The following is a 14,820-nucleotide window of genomic DNA, read 5'->3' on the forward strand; positions in this document are numbered from 1 at the left end:
GCACGAGCACAGCATATTCTGGCACGAATGGAAAAGTCTCTTCTGCTGATTGTGTTTCTGTTGATGTTTTCTGCCACCACAGTGCCCATGGCTGATTAGTAATTAAACAGAACCAAAGACGATACCGCAGCTTCCATTCACCTTGGACATATATACTCACACAGACTGACATGCAGGGTAGAGGAGCTTCATACACTAAGCACAGGCACACAAAAGAGGCACTGAAACATATAAGTTCTTCCAGGATGGGATAGCATGCCATTGTTTAGGCACAAGTCATCAGCTATTTGTCATCCTTAGCTGGTAATAACAACAGCACTGTCTGGCTAATATCATTTACTCTTAGTGGTATTAGGTAAATATGTATTCAAATTTGGCTTTGTTTGGGCCCTACTATACATTATTTGTGCCTTAAATTGTTTTCACTTTTGAAATGTAGCAAACTACTTAATTCAACTGTTTTAACATTGCTTAATAAAACTGTAACCATGAGTATTTTACTTCTTCATAGATATACCTAACTGATATTCAGACAGCCTATCATTTCTCTTGTTGCAATTGAACCTCCTGCCAATTGTGAACTTAGGGTACACTGTGGGGTCCTTTCCTTCACTGGTTCTATCATACCTCCTTGGCTCCCTTTCTGCCCTTGACAGAGCAGATGGAGAGGCACAGTCTGGCAGCACGGGGGATGTCTGGGATGTACATATCATAGGTGAGCCACTCATTCCACCTGCAGGAAGAAAAACGGAGATACAAAGACAATTAGATACGCTACAAAAAATAAAGCAAATCTCATTTACAGGCCTGTAGGTCAACCGATCACCAAAAAGGGGCAACAAAAACAATGTGTGGCACTCAGTTCTGAGGCTGACCAAATTACTATTCTTCTAGGTAAAAAACAAATGTTGTTGTATATTGTTTTATTGTGTTAACAGAAGACTGCTCTACAAAGCTGTAAGTGAGAATAAAGACAGCTTGAACATTAATATAATACAGCAGGTTAGTGTTACTATCCACCCCCTAAACCGTTAACTTACCCTCCTGCCTCTGCTTGCTTAATGTAAATTAGAGGTGTAGATTGACTATAGGACTATTTCAGTAAAATACCATGAAACTGTATTAAAGTTACCTTCACTTCCATTATTAAGTATCCTATGTGATAATCATTGCTGCAATGATTATTTATATTTTTATGAGGTCCAATGTTGTGAATTAACAACATTTATTTCTTTTACAGTAGTTAATTACCTGGGATTGGAGCAGGGTACCCTCTGTGTGTTGACATTGTCACACATTTGTTCACCTCCATGGTAAATGCCTGTCCTCACATATATCTACACATAATGAGGGGAAGCAAAATAGATCAAAGAGAAAAATTAAGCAGATGATAACAGCAGCAACAACAACAACAAAATATAACAATATCACTCTAAATTCTAGATTTTTTCAGACACTGGTGTGTACTTCAGAAGTAAAAGCTTGCTGGCCTGTAACAGCTGTCAAATTAAATGTTCAGTACTCCTACATGGCATGCAGTCTGGCAGTTCAGTTACATTTACAAATATGATTCCTGACAGCAAACCAACAAGAGCTACCAGTACTGCTTTCCTTCTGTCAAAGTCTTTGTTCACATGAAACCTCAATGATGGTTTGTTTCAACAGGATATTAGGAAATTGGAAGATGGGACATTGTGCACAGCCGAAAAAGTCTACTGCTCAAAAACACATCTTAGATGAATTTAACATACTTATGCATTTACAGAGGTTCCTATTGTTGGTGGTGAACAACACTACAATAAATATCACTCTTGTGTTTTTTTTTTTTTTTATTAATAACAGGTCAGCCCTCATACTTTGCCATCTACCATCCATAACAGCATAATATAAATGGAATGCAGAGTATTGGAGCTGAGGATCACTGTTTAATGTGACTGATCTAAACAGACACTGGTGTATTTCTGTAAGCACTGTGTGTCCCCACCTTGTCAATGTCCCGTATATTGACGTTAACATAGGTGGCACAGAGGATTCGTATTCGCAGAGTCCCGTTGATGGTCCAAAGCGACTTGGCAGCTGCCTCACCATTCATATACGATGTTGCCGTGGAGATGCGTCGAGAGTATGACGGCATGACAAAGTTGTCTGTAGGCAACTGGGTGTACAGGCTGTCTTTAGCCATTAGCATCAGGTTAGGCATCCTGCCCAGCATGATGCAACTACGGATATACTAGAAGGAGAGACAGAGAGGGGAATGACAGAGAAGGACAGTTAGTAGAAAATCTACACAGAGCTGCTAGAGTTACACCGTGTGCTTGGTGTAACCAATGATGTCAACTGGTGATTTTCCAGCAGCAGCCGAGTGACCGTGGAGGAAACAGTGACACGTGTGCCTTACTTTGATCTGGGGGAATTTCTCTGTGTATGAGTTCACAAAGTTACACTGTCAATGGTTCCAGTGCTTTATTCAAAACAATGGTGACTTTTTAACATATCCACAAACTTACAATGAACAAAGGATCTGAAACAGACTTTCTGATACTAATTAATTCAAAACTCTGGAATCTCATACTCTATTTCAGTTTTGGAGACTACATAAGTTTGACAGTATTTGACCACAGTAGATATATTGATGGGTTTCTGTGGACAGAGGCCCAAGCTATGCTTGACCATATTTCATATAAGTCTTCTCTACTGTTCATTCATGTAAGTCAGCAATGGCGAGTCAATTCTATTTCAGCAAGACTCAGTCAACTGTCCTATTACATCAAGACCAGAAAGTACATTTAATTACTTTACAGAACATTTTCTATGTTTTTAATTAGCTGGGAATGCTCTACATATATATTTGCCCATCTATGTCTTACCTTGTATTGGCTGATGGGGTACTTTTCCAGCAGGTACTCATCACAGCCACAAACTTTGAGGATGTATTTACCCTGATATTCCTGAACGCACATCTTTAGCTGCTCTGGGGATAGCAGCATGCTGCGTGTCTTCTTACGAATGGCCTCTGCAATCACCTTTAGAACAACATACATACAGACAGCCTACATTAAAGGCTTGTAGGACAGTATTTATTACCTAACTGTTTGACTGAATAGGACAATGTGTGCTTGGAGTTTATACACTAATAGTGATATCTTTCAGTGTTTTCACACTGAAACTACAAATTAAAGCAGCATGCATAAAAGCTGAAATGAAGCATTGATTTTCTTTTCATCTTAGTAGATATTCACCCCACCTGTTCAGGCACACAGTCATGGTTGATCTTCAATGTGTACTTTTGCTTGTCATTGTTCGGAGAAACAATCACCCATATTACCACAATAATCTGACCTACAAAAAGACAGACAGAAAAGCAGATATGAAGGTAGAGAAAAAAAGAATCAATAAAAAACATTTTCCTGAAGCAGCAACACAGAAACAGTATCCAAACATTAATTATTCTGAGGTCTGAGGTTATTGAATTGAGTATTGTGCTTCTTTTCTATTGTTTTAACACAATAGCGTCACATTGGTAGCCCTTGAATCAATCCATCGATTGCTACTCTCATTTCCATAGATCAATTGTAAGGCTGGCTGGTAGTGATTATATATGATTGGGGGTAAAAATGTTTACTTGCTCCATCCATGTTGTCCTGCTGCTCTATTTAAAAGTTTTATTTGTGTATAATTCTCAGAATTAGAATTACTGCCTTGTGGTATATTCCTCTGGTGTATTCCTCTACCAAACAGTTAACTTGCAGTTTACATGTATGTACGCATGTATATAGTAAAGACTTGGAAGTGTATAAGTTCACAGAGAGAAAAAAAAACCCTTTCTTGTGTTCACATCTTGCCAGGCATGTGAACACAAGAAAGGATTCTGATAGAACCATAAGTTGTAGCAACAACAGCAGACAATGCCTCAAACATGGATGTCGCTGCAAATTATTATTAGTTATAGACTCTAAGGCATGAGTACTTCAAGCACATCTTCAACTTGGCAGCACATAGTACTTAAACAGTCACTACAGTTTCAAGGTGGACACCCAGGATTAGCCTGACCAATTCAGTATTGGACCAAATGTAAAATATGGCCACTATCCCTCCTCTCCTTTTGTTGAATTATGGTATTGAATAATGGTGTTTCTGCAGAATGTTGTGCTGTTATCGTGACCTTTGACCTTTTGGATCTCAAATCTCATCACTTCATTATTTCATTCCATTATACATGTGGAAAACTGTGTCATAATTAGTGAATGAATTCTTGAGTTATAGCTAAAACATGGTTGGCCACATCCTCTGACCACCAGATTCTAATGAGGTCATTCTTGAGGTTAAATTAATGTTTCTACCAATTTAAAGATACTCCCTTAAGGCATTTCATATTTATTGTGCTCATAGGAACTGAGCAAGCTGACTGATGTAAAGGAAAACCAAAATACATAATGCCTCGGCCATAAAATATTAATCATATATCTGATCAGACCAGCAAAAAAAAACAAAACAAAAAAATGAACTAACAAAATAAACATTAAGTACTATTCATGCTAGTTCTTTTCTTGTTTCCAAAAAATCCCTCAGAAACATCCTGTGAAACTGGTTAGATCTACTCTGAAGAAAAAAGAAATAGACAAAAGCTGTTGCTTACCTTTGTCCAGTTTGCTATAGATGTGTTTGGGAAGTTCCTGTGTCGATTCTACATTGGGTGGGTAAACATACAGCGCTCTACTGTGAGGCCCACTGGCATCCCTCAGCTCCACAGAGTCTTTACAAACATTCAGGATGTTTCTCCTGAAGTCCTGAACCTCAGGGTCCTTCACAAGGTCAAACTCACACACTGGCATACCAATAGCAAAACCTAATGGGATATAGAGAAAAAAAATGGGATTTTTCAGTCTTTCAGGGTAATTTTGCTTATACCCTTTAGTTTATTATTTAGGCCTAATGACAGATCTCTGATATGCTTTTTCAAATGCCAGCTTCAGTTGTAGATAAATCTACCATGTATTCTACTTATTTTACTTTCTAAAAGAAACGCATTAAATCTGTTAAATGAAAATCAGCAACTACTTCAACCAACTATAAGTATCCAGTAAATCAAAAAATAAACAAATATTTTTTAAATAACTCTTCAACAACAGAACTAACACTATAAGAGGAGAAGAACTTCTCACCAATCTCTCTATTGAGGATCTTTTCCTCTCTGTTGCCAACTGGTTCAATGACCTTGAGGAAAGGCTGGAAGAGTCGGAGGTCACACAGCCTCCGAGTCTCATCATAGAACTCCTCCCGCTCTGCTTCCTGCAGGAATACAAAAAATACAAAGGTTGCGTTCAATATTCCACTTTCTCTATATCATGAAAGTCAGTGATGAATTGCTGTAGGAGCTGGCAGTCTTCCTGCAGGTATAGAATGGATGTTTTGAAATAGCAGAAAGCATGATGTATTTTAAAGTAGGTCCAAAGGTAAAATTGTCTCTGTTTTATAAAACCTTCCAATCACAACATAGTGGGTTTCTCTGTAATCTTCTCAAAGCCAGAGAAGAACAGTACCTGATAAGTTTTATAGAGCTTTTTATTCTCAGCAGCGAAGGCTATCTGGAAGTGTCAGACACATTTCTATTCTCCATTATGAACAGCTGTCGGGGGGCATTACATACAAGTTTCAATGATGGACTTTCATTAAGTTTACTTCTTCAGCTGGACACGTCTGCCTCCCAGATATTCAAACTGGGACAGAAAAGTCTCACCTGTGTAACACTGACAAAGATGTAGGATGTTTCCTCCTGTAAAAGGTGATGGAGGGGATATTTTCTGGCCTCCTTAAACAGCTCATGTTTGATGGTAATGAGCGTGGCCTCACGGAGACACTCCAGGGTCAGAATCATCCCATTGGGAAGCAGGCAGTCCACTAGGATCCTGAAGTCACATCCAACATCATTATACAATGTTGGTGACAAACGTAATAATAAAACATAGTTGTGTGAACTCTGGAGAACATTTTACATGCAATAATCAAACTAATCAGGTCCTCATGCACACACAAAAATAACACATGCATTTGTATCCACAATAGAACCCAGCATGTCATACCTTGGAGGCATTAAGTGGATGCCCCATAGCTCCCCTGAGGATGGCCTGGGAGGCATCTTCCTCTTTGTCTCTCAGCTCAGTCACACGGTTAAGCTGCAGAGCACAACCTGAAAGGAAACATCACTTAAAAGCCATCTTGGACTCTTACAGCGTAAAGCTCAGACTGAAAGCCATGTTCAGCTGAAGAGCGAGTGGTGATACTGATGAAAACAACTGAGTAAATACATTTTTCTTTTTCTCTTTAGACTTATAGTGTTGCTGATATATCAATTTAGTCAAAAGCTTGATACACAAACTGATGCATGCTGATCAAAAGTATATGTGCATCACACTCAAAGTGCCCACATTGTTTATGTGCCTTGTGACTTTAAAAACTCCATTTAGCAACTTTATTTTAAGAAAACAGAAATGTAATAGAGACCTAATTAGGCAATTGTAGCTTTGCTCATTTAACAGCTGTTTTTTTTTTAATCTGGCAAATCTATTTTTTAAAAAAGCTGCCAATGACAAATCTGACAACTTTTGGCCCAACGTGAGCTGCTTTTAGTTGAAGAATTGCCAGTACTTCTCATTGGCTCTGCATTTCTACTTACACACTGTGATTCAGGCTCAGCTGTGCTCACTGAGTTAAAGAGAACAGGCATGTTCAGTCAAACACACTGTTGCAGAGCAAAGACATAGTCAGTGACTAACTGCAGAGTAGCATAGAACTGGCACACTTTAGTCCTTCTTGTCACTCAAGAGTATATTACAATCAGGGGGTACATAAGGTTTTTTTGAGATACAGATTTAACTCATATTTTATTACAGAATGTTACTGTAGACCCACACTGAGCGATTGAACACTAAAAAAAAAAAACACCACATCATCAAAAATGTATAGACAGCATGTGCTTGTATTCCTAGGCATGTGTAAAACAAGAGACCAGACTTTCCCCAAAGCAAGAATACAGTTAAATACTTCAGAGGAAGCTTTACACTTGTGTGTTTTTATGCATGCATTTAAACCAAAAGTAAAGTAGTGACTCTATCTCACAACTCCTGTCACACCAGTTTTCCACTGGTCTCTCGAAAATGAATTTTAACTACCGTATTTTCCGGATTATAAGTCGCACTTTTTTTCATAGTTTGGCTACTCCTGTGACTTATACTCGGGTGCGACTTGTATATATTAAAATATATAATTTCACATGTTCTTGAATGTTATTTCACACTGACCAACATGACCAAGGAGTAAACATTACTTCACGGCAACCGGGAGGATGCGCCATGCAACTTTCCTGCAAGTCATTGGATGGATCGACAAAGCATGGACTTCAGTGACAACCGAAACCATCCTGTCGGGATTCAGAAAGGCCGGAATAATTGGAACTGGAACTGATGCTAAGTCTGACAACAGCCACGCAGAAGAGGAAGCGGCGCTTCATCTTCCTCCGGAGTTGGCGGAGTTGTTCAGAAGTGACACCAAGGATGAAGAATTCAATGGAGTTAATGATTTGGAGTGAGACTGAGAGTTTGGTAAATTTACTTAACTGTATCTTTGGATTATGGTCATTTTGTTGTTTCTTATTATAGGATAGCATTACTTTTATTACTAAGTTGTCGGTTTAAAAGTAACGCGATCCTATATTAACGGTATCTTGCTCTTTGGAATCGCGACTTTGTTGTTTTTATTCCTCCTATTCCCTGTTATGTTCTTTATGCTATAGTGTATCTGAATAACTGTTAATATGCTACGTTAACATACCATACACCTATTCAGTTTGTTGTTTATGCTTCGTGTAGCTGAATAACCATTAATGTGTTATGTTAACATACCATACACCTATTCAGCCTGTTGTTCTTTATTCTATTGTTATTATTATACACATCCCTTTCAAGATGAAATGTCTGTTCTTGGTCTTGGATTTATAGTCCAGTGTGACTTATATATGTTTTTTCTTCTTCATGATGCATTTTTTGACTGGTGCGACTTACACTCCGGAGCGACTTATAGTCCGAAAAATATGGTAATCAAGTAAAGTGTACCTGTTTGCTCCAATGGAGACGGGCATAAAGTGAACTTTGTACTCTCCTATAGAAATCATCTTCCAAAATTTCCAGTTCATTTGTTGGCAAGTCAAACCTTAAGTCTGGTATATCATTTGCTATACTTCATGATAACTGATACGTGATTTTAAGTGTAACTCAGCAACACCAGGTGGCACGATTATTATAGAAATCTTGGTACTGTAGGAGCGACAAACAAATAGATAAAGTATTTCACTGGAATATGTTTGAGACATTTATTCAGCTGATGTTGACCCGTCTTTCTGTTCAGATCCTGTTCAATCTGAACAAGTCCTCTACTCACTCAGCCGTAGCTGGGTGCCTTCATTGGTAGTACTCGACATTGAACATGAACACAAAAGAAGGGCCTGCCTTCTTGGGAATTCTGCCTGGCCAAGTGGGCAACTGATACTAACTAACACATTAATACTACCAACGCTGAGATCAAATCCAGCAAAAGACCTTCATCACAAGCCTTCCAAGTGCTATAGTGTAAGTCTCCTATACCACTCTGACCAGTAATCAAGTTGCAGTAGCCTGAAACAAGATACCTGTTCTCCATGAATCAACAAACCCACCCCTGCTATAGCATTAGAAAGTCCTGTAATGATGACCGCATATTAACCGCACCAAAGTCACTTAGACCTGCATTCAACCCTGGTCAGCTCAAGAGTAGAACGGCCTAGACTGGCTCAGAACTCTGAATCTCTGCCCACAACTGAGTGTCCTTCAGCAATTCAGAAAGAATTAAGTGATACTAAATGGCAATTCAGTCCAATTACTGGCTAAGAAAAGCCAGGTCAGACCCACATTGACCCATTCTAATACATTTACATCAGCAGAGAAAACAGGTTTTGTTGCACATCAGTGTGTCCTTTCAAAAGTAAATGGAATGAAGGTAGAAAGAAGGAAGCATGTTTGAGGCAGGTGTATACAAAAGGTCTTCTTACCCAGATACAAGTTGGATAAAAATTTTGAGTCCATCTCTGGTCACAGATTTAAGACCTAAAGACATCATTCTGCGCGACTCCAACACTTAACAGCATTTACTGTTTTATGAGAAGTTAAGAATATATCAGCATTTAATCACCATGATGATGATTATTTTGAAAAGGGCCATAATCAGCCGATAAATCAGTCGAGCCCTACTGTCTACCATCTTCCATGTGGAGTTGCTGGGTTCTGCCACTACCGGATCAACTGCCCATTCACACGAGCGACTGCAAGTCTACTTGGGCAAACTGCACAAAATGCCTTGCCAAGACGTTCCAGGGATTTTGAGCTATTCTGCGCTGCAGATGCGTTAACTGCATTAAAATTTTTAATCATTATTAATCATGATGATGGATTAATCCATGTTAACACATTAATTTTGATAGCCCTAATTAAAATAATAAATATTTTCTCTCCATAAGTTAGATATATATACTAAAATGTTTCTTTTCACTGGAGAGGGTGATGGGCCTACCTTAATGTACTTCTTGAGTTGTGAAACCTTTTTTCTGTAATTAATGCTGACAATTACAATATGTAATTTACACCTAACCAAACAAAAAAGATTAATTAAATGTCAGGTATATGACGAGCCAAATTAAATTAATGCCAGTCAATACTAAGAATAATACTATATCTGTAATTCATATTTCTCAAGTAAAATTATCCAAGAAAGAAATAGCTGGAATTTTACCAGTCTGGATTAGCTCACTCAACCTTCTGTCATACAGTACTGGGAAATTAATGGTCTCTGGGGACTTCAGTGACACAACTACTTGAGACAGACTGGTAATGTCCAACACTCACAAACACAAAAACAACACAGTGACTCAACTGCAGATTGAGACACAGTGCTGGGAAAGTATGTGTTTGTGTGGGCACTTAGAAAATGACAACATTATGCATTCACTCCAGTGTCAGCCAACTGATGACCATTAACAAGTCCCAGAAAAACAATCTGAATGAGAAGAAAATGAAGAATTCTTATCATCATCATCATTGTTCATTAAACCAATATCCAATTTAATTTATTACAAGGAGTGTTTTGATCATTTGTACGGTGCAATTGTGGATGCTCCTCTGTCGAAGTTACATTAACTATTGACACTATATAAACTAAACATCAGAAATAAAAACAGATACTTTGAACAAAAATAGCCACCACCAATATTCCAAAAAATTAAAAAAATCACATCCCCGTGGAGTTTCAAGCTGTTTCTTCACTTTTGTCTCATTTTACAATATCAATATTACTCTCAACCCTGCTCTAGATAACAGTAGTCTAGGCATAAAATAATATTGTCCCCTCAGTCCTAGATCAGATGGATCTGTTACGAGACCTGGCAAGATGCCCTCCTGTCCCAGACTTTGGAAATGTACTGAGGGTCTGACTAAATGGGAGGGCACGTCCAGGACATGCCAGTAGGGTTCAATCTTTGTTGCACTTAACCCTCTAAATCTCAGGCTTCATCTCAGTTTATTAGTAATACAAATAGGTGTGGTGTTGTGCTCACTGATGGCTGCTTCCTTGGTTGAAAAAACAACCAACACAAACAGATACTTCTTTGTAGGCATGATTAAGAAAGGAGACATCATGTTCCTGTGCCAGAACTGAAAAATAGCCACAATAGCAGCAACAAGCATAAATGGAAAGTTAAAGCTGACGTACACAAATGATAACTCTTGAATTTTAAGTGAACTCTCTTCAAATTCTGCATGTTTTTTTGATGAAACTGAAGGGAAAAAACAAAAGGGAAAAGGAAATGGTAACATGGAGTAGTTGGAAATCCCGCAAAGGGAGCAGTTCCCAGCTGGAGGAAACTGCTAACAAAAACTAAGCCTAGTTTGCACAGTTAGCCCTGTTGCAAATACAAAATTGAATTGGGTATAGCAGTGAATTGAGAGAAGCCTACACTAAGTATAAGAAGCAACGGTGAGAGAACAAAAGAATAGCACTGTCAAAATTTCAGACAATAATGCTTCAGCTGATGGAAATGGTCCACCCAGTGAACGTTTAGAATTGCTACAGAGACACAAATATAGGAAATCAATCGTGTCTGAGAAAGAAAAACAGAAAACCACCTTTTTAAAAGTGGGATACTACTGAATATGTACAAAAACAAGCCAAAACACAAAACTCTGGGTGAGAACAAACCAGCCATTGAGCAGTTCTGCGATCTGTGACCCTGATCAGGATGCAGCTAAGCACTTTAGGACAAAAGAGGAAGCTTCCTCACAACACAGGATGTGGGTAGTGGGGAAACACTGGCCTAGACACAAGCTTGCTTTAAACACTGCCACACAACTACACAACAGTTGTGTGGGATAATCATGGCAGGTTGGCAAGATCAAACGTATGTTCAGTTACTGCAACACACACTTCAGTATATTTGTGGTTAACCAAAGGTTTGGCCAGTTGTACCATATTGCACAAGAAAGTGGTTACAAGGAAACACTTGCGAAACTGATTGATTTTCAGTTCCATTTTTTCTATTAAATTAGTTTTGCATTTTCATCTTTCAGTTTACAGGAAATATGACAAGAGTACATGAAAAATGTCTACTGGATAGTCAACAGAAGACGTGTGATTAAGAAAGAGAGATGAAAATGTGGAAATATACCTTAGAGAGACGCCCTCCTATTTAGATGATAGGACAGTTCCGCCCTTCATGTTTCACTTCATCTTCACCCTGTCACTGAAACATTTGTAGGGAGGAGAGGAAAATATAACAAACAACATCTCATACAGTCAGCATCAGTTCGAGTGATTCACACTGGCTAGCAGCAGGTTAGCTAACGTTAGGTGTTTGGGAATGACAGCTCAGAGATGACAACTACAACACATCGATTCCCTCATATACAAAACAATGAAATGATTTAGAAAAGCAGTCGCCAGCCTCTCTAACTATGCTGCCTCTGCCGCACTACAATACAAACATATCTTTCGACTACTGTGCACCAGGTTTGAAATGGTTAACGCTAGCTCTCTTGTTCACTAACGTCAGCTAGCGGCTAACGCTGTCATTCCTCTTGTTGCAAAACACGTTTCCATCATTCCCAACAGGCCATACATCTAATGAAAGCTACAAATGCAGACTATTTAGCACAATAGCATACCCTTTTGGGTTGGCGTTGCGACGTGTTTGAGGACGCAGGGCAGAAAGGCTCTCCCCGGCTAATGTCAGCCAGCTAGCCTTCCAGCTAGCCAACCCCTCCGGTTCCCAACGGCCGGTTGGTGGCTCCCGGCGCCGGGCGAAGCAGCCTGTTATCTGTCAACTCTGCGCCAGCTCTCCGTGACAGCAGCCGTCACTCAGCACCGACAGTAAATCTTCTTGTGTGTCGGATTTTGAAGTGTAGCGTTACAGAAGATGAAGAGAGAGCCGCATGTCCAGTCAGTCGGACTCAACCTGAGGATGTTGTGAGCAGCTGAACTGCTGGTCGACTGGACAAGTTGTGTTGCTGCGACAAAGCAGCCACGCTGTCTGTCTGGGCCCTCCCTTCCTCTGACACAAACACACCGAGGGGGAAACTGTGGGCTTCATCCGTGTCACATCTCTGTGGTTAGGCGTGTCGTTTCCATTAGGTCTCAAAACACAAAACCATAATGTTATTTCTAATGCATGTATCCTCACAGGGCCGCCTCCAATCACCACAGTGAGTCACAAAAATAGACCATGAAATACCAGAAATGTATTAGCGTTTGTGGGCGTGACTTGTTTTTGTAAAGTAGCTCGTAATATGATAAGACATTTAATACACAGGGAGGAAAAGTCACACTTAACAGCAGCACGAAAAGATAGGCAGAGAGAAAGATAAATACCTATTTAAAGGACACAAAATGTGTAAAAATATAATGTATATAGGGGCCTTTAACCATGTGTCACTTACAGTACAGTCTAACATATGGTGATGGGCTAGTTTGTTAAATGCAAACCTATTGTGGACACAGGTTAGTCAAAGTGCTTTACAAGGAAAATTAAAGATGACCAAAACTAGACAAGTAATTAGAAAAATTATAATCACATAAAAGATAAAGTATGCAATAAAATAGTAAGAAATTATTTAAATTAAATAATTTAAAGTGCAGAGTAAAGCTCACAGTTTAGACTCGATTTTATTAAACAAAACTTATGTGGAATGAAAAAAAGCCTACTTTTAAATGATTAGTTATGGGTTATGTTAGCACTCACATAAATTTGACCACAGCTTTCTTGTTTGTTTGTTTGTTTGTTTGTTTGTTTGTTTGTTTGTTTGTTTTGCTGGAACTTTCAGTGTTTTAAGGTTTCAGTAATATTATTATAAGGTATTATCATATAAGTAGTATAAATATTAGATATAATGTTTAGTAATGATATAATAGATATAGTGAGGTAATAATGATATCAGTAATAACAACATTAATGACTAATACCCAACAAATAGATTAATATACAAAGACAAAAGCTACACTTTACAGCAGCACAACAGACAGGCAATGAAACAGATTTTTGAAACTATTTTTAAAAATTTGTACAATTTAGGAAAAATGATGACAAAAAACAAACAAGAAAAGCACTTAGAGAGTGCAGTACTGCGTCAAGGCCGCTCAGTCGTTTGATTTCTGATGGATATGTCTGCAGCGATAGACTTGTAGTAGGATCACAATCATGTGATCGTCAGCAGGCAGCTGATGTAGTGTTCACTTGTTGTCTTAGTTACAGTGATGCGGTGCCGCTATCTCGCAATGATACAGAAATCTTTAACAAATCCATGGATCCAGACTATAAGCCGCATCACTGCCAAAATCTAATCAGTTGGTCTTTGTGTCATTTCTGACCTTCCCTGAAAATTTCATCCAAATTCGTTTGTCTGTTTTTGAGTAATGTTGCACACAGACAGACAAACAGACGGACAAATGTACGCCGATTGTCACATAACTCCGCCATGTTCCTTGGTGGAGTAATAAAAATAAGTATAAATGCAATAATTACATAAAATTTATAAATATGTGACACACACATATATATATGTCCTAACATATGATAATAGCACATCGTGTGTAGCACTCAAATACAAATTAGCCTAATTTCTAGCTTTTTTATCCTTGTTTTAAATAGGCTAATATGAGATATAATTTTTTAAAAATAAATCATCTAAATAGCAGATATAGTGTAGTAGCATACACCACTAACAACAGTAATAATAATAATAAAATAAGTAATAATAGCACTCTTGTTAATTCATGAGAATTTATTTTCCTAAATTTCATCTAATGCCCACAAGAGTCCTTTTTTTTTTTTTTTTTTTTTACTATTGCAGGATTGCATTTTATTTGTCCATATCTTATTAACATTTTTATCACAGCGCCAGGCCGTCTGTTTTCCCTGCAGATCTGACACTCATGAATTGGCAGTCCGGGTGATGAGAGTGCACCACAGAGGTGTAACATATTTATACAGTGTGTCATGATTGCCGCCCATGCAAAGAAGCAGCAGTGGCTTCGGAAATGGACCGTACCAAGAGGGGAAGGGACGCTGGAGGATCCTCTGCTGGGTTTATCTGCCGAGAAAAGCTACTAACACGAGTGTGAATGCCTTTTTCAATGCTTTACTCGCGAACATAAATGTGATATGATCACAAAGTGAGATCTGGATGTTTTATTGCTGGCTGCCACTTTGTGGATTTCTCCCTCCTCTGGCAGTTCCCCCCTCTTGTGAGA

At 38.6% G+C, this 14,820-nt stretch overlaps 1 protein-coding gene across 3 annotated transcripts in view; it reads right to left on the reverse strand.

Moving 5' to 3' along the window:
• The window catches only part of LOC111588464 (phosphatidylinositol 4,5-bisphosphate 3-kinase catalytic subunit alpha isoform-like), a 30,365-nt gene extending 17,586 nt beyond the window's left edge, over nt 1-12,779 (reverse strand). For 2 of the 3 annotated variants that reach the window (XR_008603782.1, XM_023298870.3), the window contains exons 1-11: nt 12,240-12,778; nt 11,744-11,818; nt 6,081-6,187; nt 5,738-5,906; nt 5,163-5,289; nt 4,637-4,846; nt 3,245-3,339; nt 2,868-3,023; nt 1,985-2,230; nt 1,252-1,337; nt 628-733 (exon numbers count right to left, since the gene is read on the reverse strand). Coding sequence is in view for 2 of the 3 variants with exons in the window: in XM_023298870.3 (XP_023154638.2) it covers nt 628-733; nt 1,252-1,337; nt 1,985-2,230; nt 2,868-3,023; nt 3,245-3,339; nt 4,637-4,846; nt 5,163-5,289; nt 5,738-5,906; nt 6,081-6,136 (1,251 nt within the window). In the remaining variant the exon portion in view is untranslated. Of the gene's footprint in view, nt 1-627; nt 734-1,251; nt 1,338-1,984; nt 2,231-2,867; nt 3,024-3,244; nt 3,340-4,636; nt 4,847-5,162; nt 5,290-5,737; nt 5,907-6,080; nt 6,188-11,743; nt 11,819-12,239 lie in introns of all 3 variants that reach the window. The other variant, XM_035943168.2, reaches the window with a different exon arrangement.
• Between the last annotated feature and the right edge of the window lie 2,041 nt (nt 12,780-14,820).

Source organism: Amphiprion ocellaris, chromosome 2 (assembly GCF_022539595.1).
Source record: "Amphiprion ocellaris isolate individual 3 ecotype Okinawa chromosome 2, ASM2253959v1, whole genome shotgun sequence".
NCBI lineage: Eukaryota > Metazoa > Chordata > Actinopteri > Pomacentridae > Amphiprion > Amphiprion ocellaris.